At 38.3% G+C, this 1909-nt stretch overlaps 2 protein-coding genes across 2 annotated transcripts in view; one reads left to right on the top strand and one right to left on the bottom strand.

The window, feature by feature from the left end:
• The window catches only part of LOC118738080 (putative nuclease HARBI1), a 1510-nt gene extending 1097 nt beyond the window's left edge, over positions 1–413 (top strand). Inside the window, exon 4 of the mRNA XM_036469002.1 lies at positions 6–413. Coding sequence (XP_036324895.1) covers positions 6–376 — 371 coding nt within the window. The 3' untranslated portion in view covers positions 377–413. The remainder of the gene's footprint in view (positions 1–5) is intronic.
• LOC118738327 (embryogenic cell protein 40-like) overlaps positions 1–1909 on the bottom strand; it is a 64861-nt gene that overhangs the window by 34823 nt on the left and 28129 nt on the right. The gene's annotated exons all lie outside the window — the stretch shown is intronic.

Here is a 1909-nt window from a genome sequence, read left to right as displayed (position 1 = left end):
TGTAGGTGATTCTGGTTACCCCTTGCAGCCATACTTGATGACGCCATTCAGAAGCGCAGCCGATGGAATTCAACGAAATTACAACACAAAGCACTCGAAAGCTCGTAATGTAATTGAGAGATGTTTCGGTGTTTTGAAAAACCGATTTCGATGTATAATTGGCTCGAGAGGACTACATTATTCACCGGAAAAAGTAACACAAATTGTAAATGTGTGCTGTGCTATTCATAACGTTTGTATATTTTTCAAACATCAAATTCCATTGGAGATCCCAGATATGGAGAATCTTGTTAGTTACGAAGAAGAACTTGAAAACAGTAACATTTCGAATACAGCTGCCCTTATTAGAATGAGAATAGCAGAGAGTTTGTTATAAACGCAGTTTTATTATAAAGTATGTGTGTCTAGATTTCAGGTACTCTAGCAAAATTCATTTATGTCTTAAAACTAATAAAATATTTACATACAAATTCAACAAAATATATTTTCAGTCTTAAATCTTAAATCTACATAATTACTAAAAAAATGCAACAAAATATTAATTCACACTTAAATCTAAAAAATATTTACACAAAAAAACAAAGTATCTTTTCAGTCTTAAACCTACATAAATACTAAAAAAAATGCAACAAAACATTAATTCACACTTAAATTACACAAAAAAAAACAAAATATCACTTCAATACAATCACTATGCAAATTAGTTGTGGAAGTATTCCAAAAATTTTTCAAAAATTGCAGATTGGCGTTCCACTGCAGCAGCTAATTTATTTGTGGCTTACACCTGCAGCATTGATGCCTCTGCCATTTTTTTTGCAGCCTCAGCCTGCGCTTTAGCGGCTTCGGCTTGGATTTTGGCAGATTCAGCCACTGTCTCTTGGAAGATGCGCTTCCTATTTGTGGAACGTAACGTGTGCGTTGGTGTAGGGCGGGTTGTCTGTGTAGTGGGAGTCACTACTCCCACTGGTGGTGGTTGGTTGTGCCTTATAGGGGACTGAAGGGTTGTTGGTTGCCTTCGTTCATCTAGTGTCGGCGATTCTGGCACAAGTAAAGGAGGCATTTCCTCAATCGACGAATGTCTGGATGCGTTTGAAGTCGCCGTCGAAGGAATGCCGAAAACTCTGCCGCTCGGTGCCGCTGACCTTGAAATAAAAACAAGGCTGTCTATGGTCTGCTCCATTTCGGAAAGCGGAGAGCGGCGGAATGGGCCACCACCGGTAGCAGTAAGGCTCCGTGTATTTTCGGCAATCTTTTTTTTTGTCCGGCTTTTCAAGTCAGCCCATATCTTGAAAAAAAAAATAGAATTCAATGTCAGTAAAATGGAAATAGTGTGAAAACATTTATCTACGACATACAATGTATGTACATATGCTTACTTTCTTCCATTCGACGGCCGTTCTTGTAGGTGGACCATGAGAATTAATTTTCCTCATAATTTCCTCCCACCGCTCCTCTACCCTTCCTCGATCAGAACCAAACACTGCAACACCTCTGGCCAGGTCAGGATTTCTCTCCATTTCTTTAACTAATACCTCAAATTGTGTGGTTGTAGTTTTTTTCAACGCTGCAAGCATAAATATTAATATATTTTCTTAAATCAAGTTATATTTTTTTATCTTCTTACTTTTTCTGGCAGAACCCTCCATCTTAACGGTCACTAATAACCTTTCGTCTGTTTTCAACGATTGTCGTCTCACTTTCGTCTCCTATTCGCGTTAAAAAATTCCAAACTAGACGAACAACTACGTAACGATCAGCTGTTTTCGTGCTGCCAGACGATTTCGACTTACATACTACCAACGCACGAACGAAACGTCTGGCAGACGAAACGAACGTTCGCTTCGAGATACATAATAAGGCTGTTTATTTGGTTCCCTGTAAGTGTATATTGGTAATTGATTTATCAATT

The sequence above is a fragment of the Rhagoletis pomonella genome, unplaced genomic scaffold (assembly GCF_013731165.1).
Source record: "Rhagoletis pomonella isolate Grant_MI unplaced genomic scaffold, Rhpom_1.0 Rhpom_scaffold_00004, whole genome shotgun sequence".
In the NCBI taxonomy this organism is placed as follows: domain Eukaryota; kingdom Metazoa; phylum Arthropoda; class Insecta; order Diptera; family Tephritidae; genus Rhagoletis; species Rhagoletis pomonella.
Note: the sequence above shows the minus strand (reverse complement) of the source record. Positions and strands in the feature narration are given on the sequence as shown.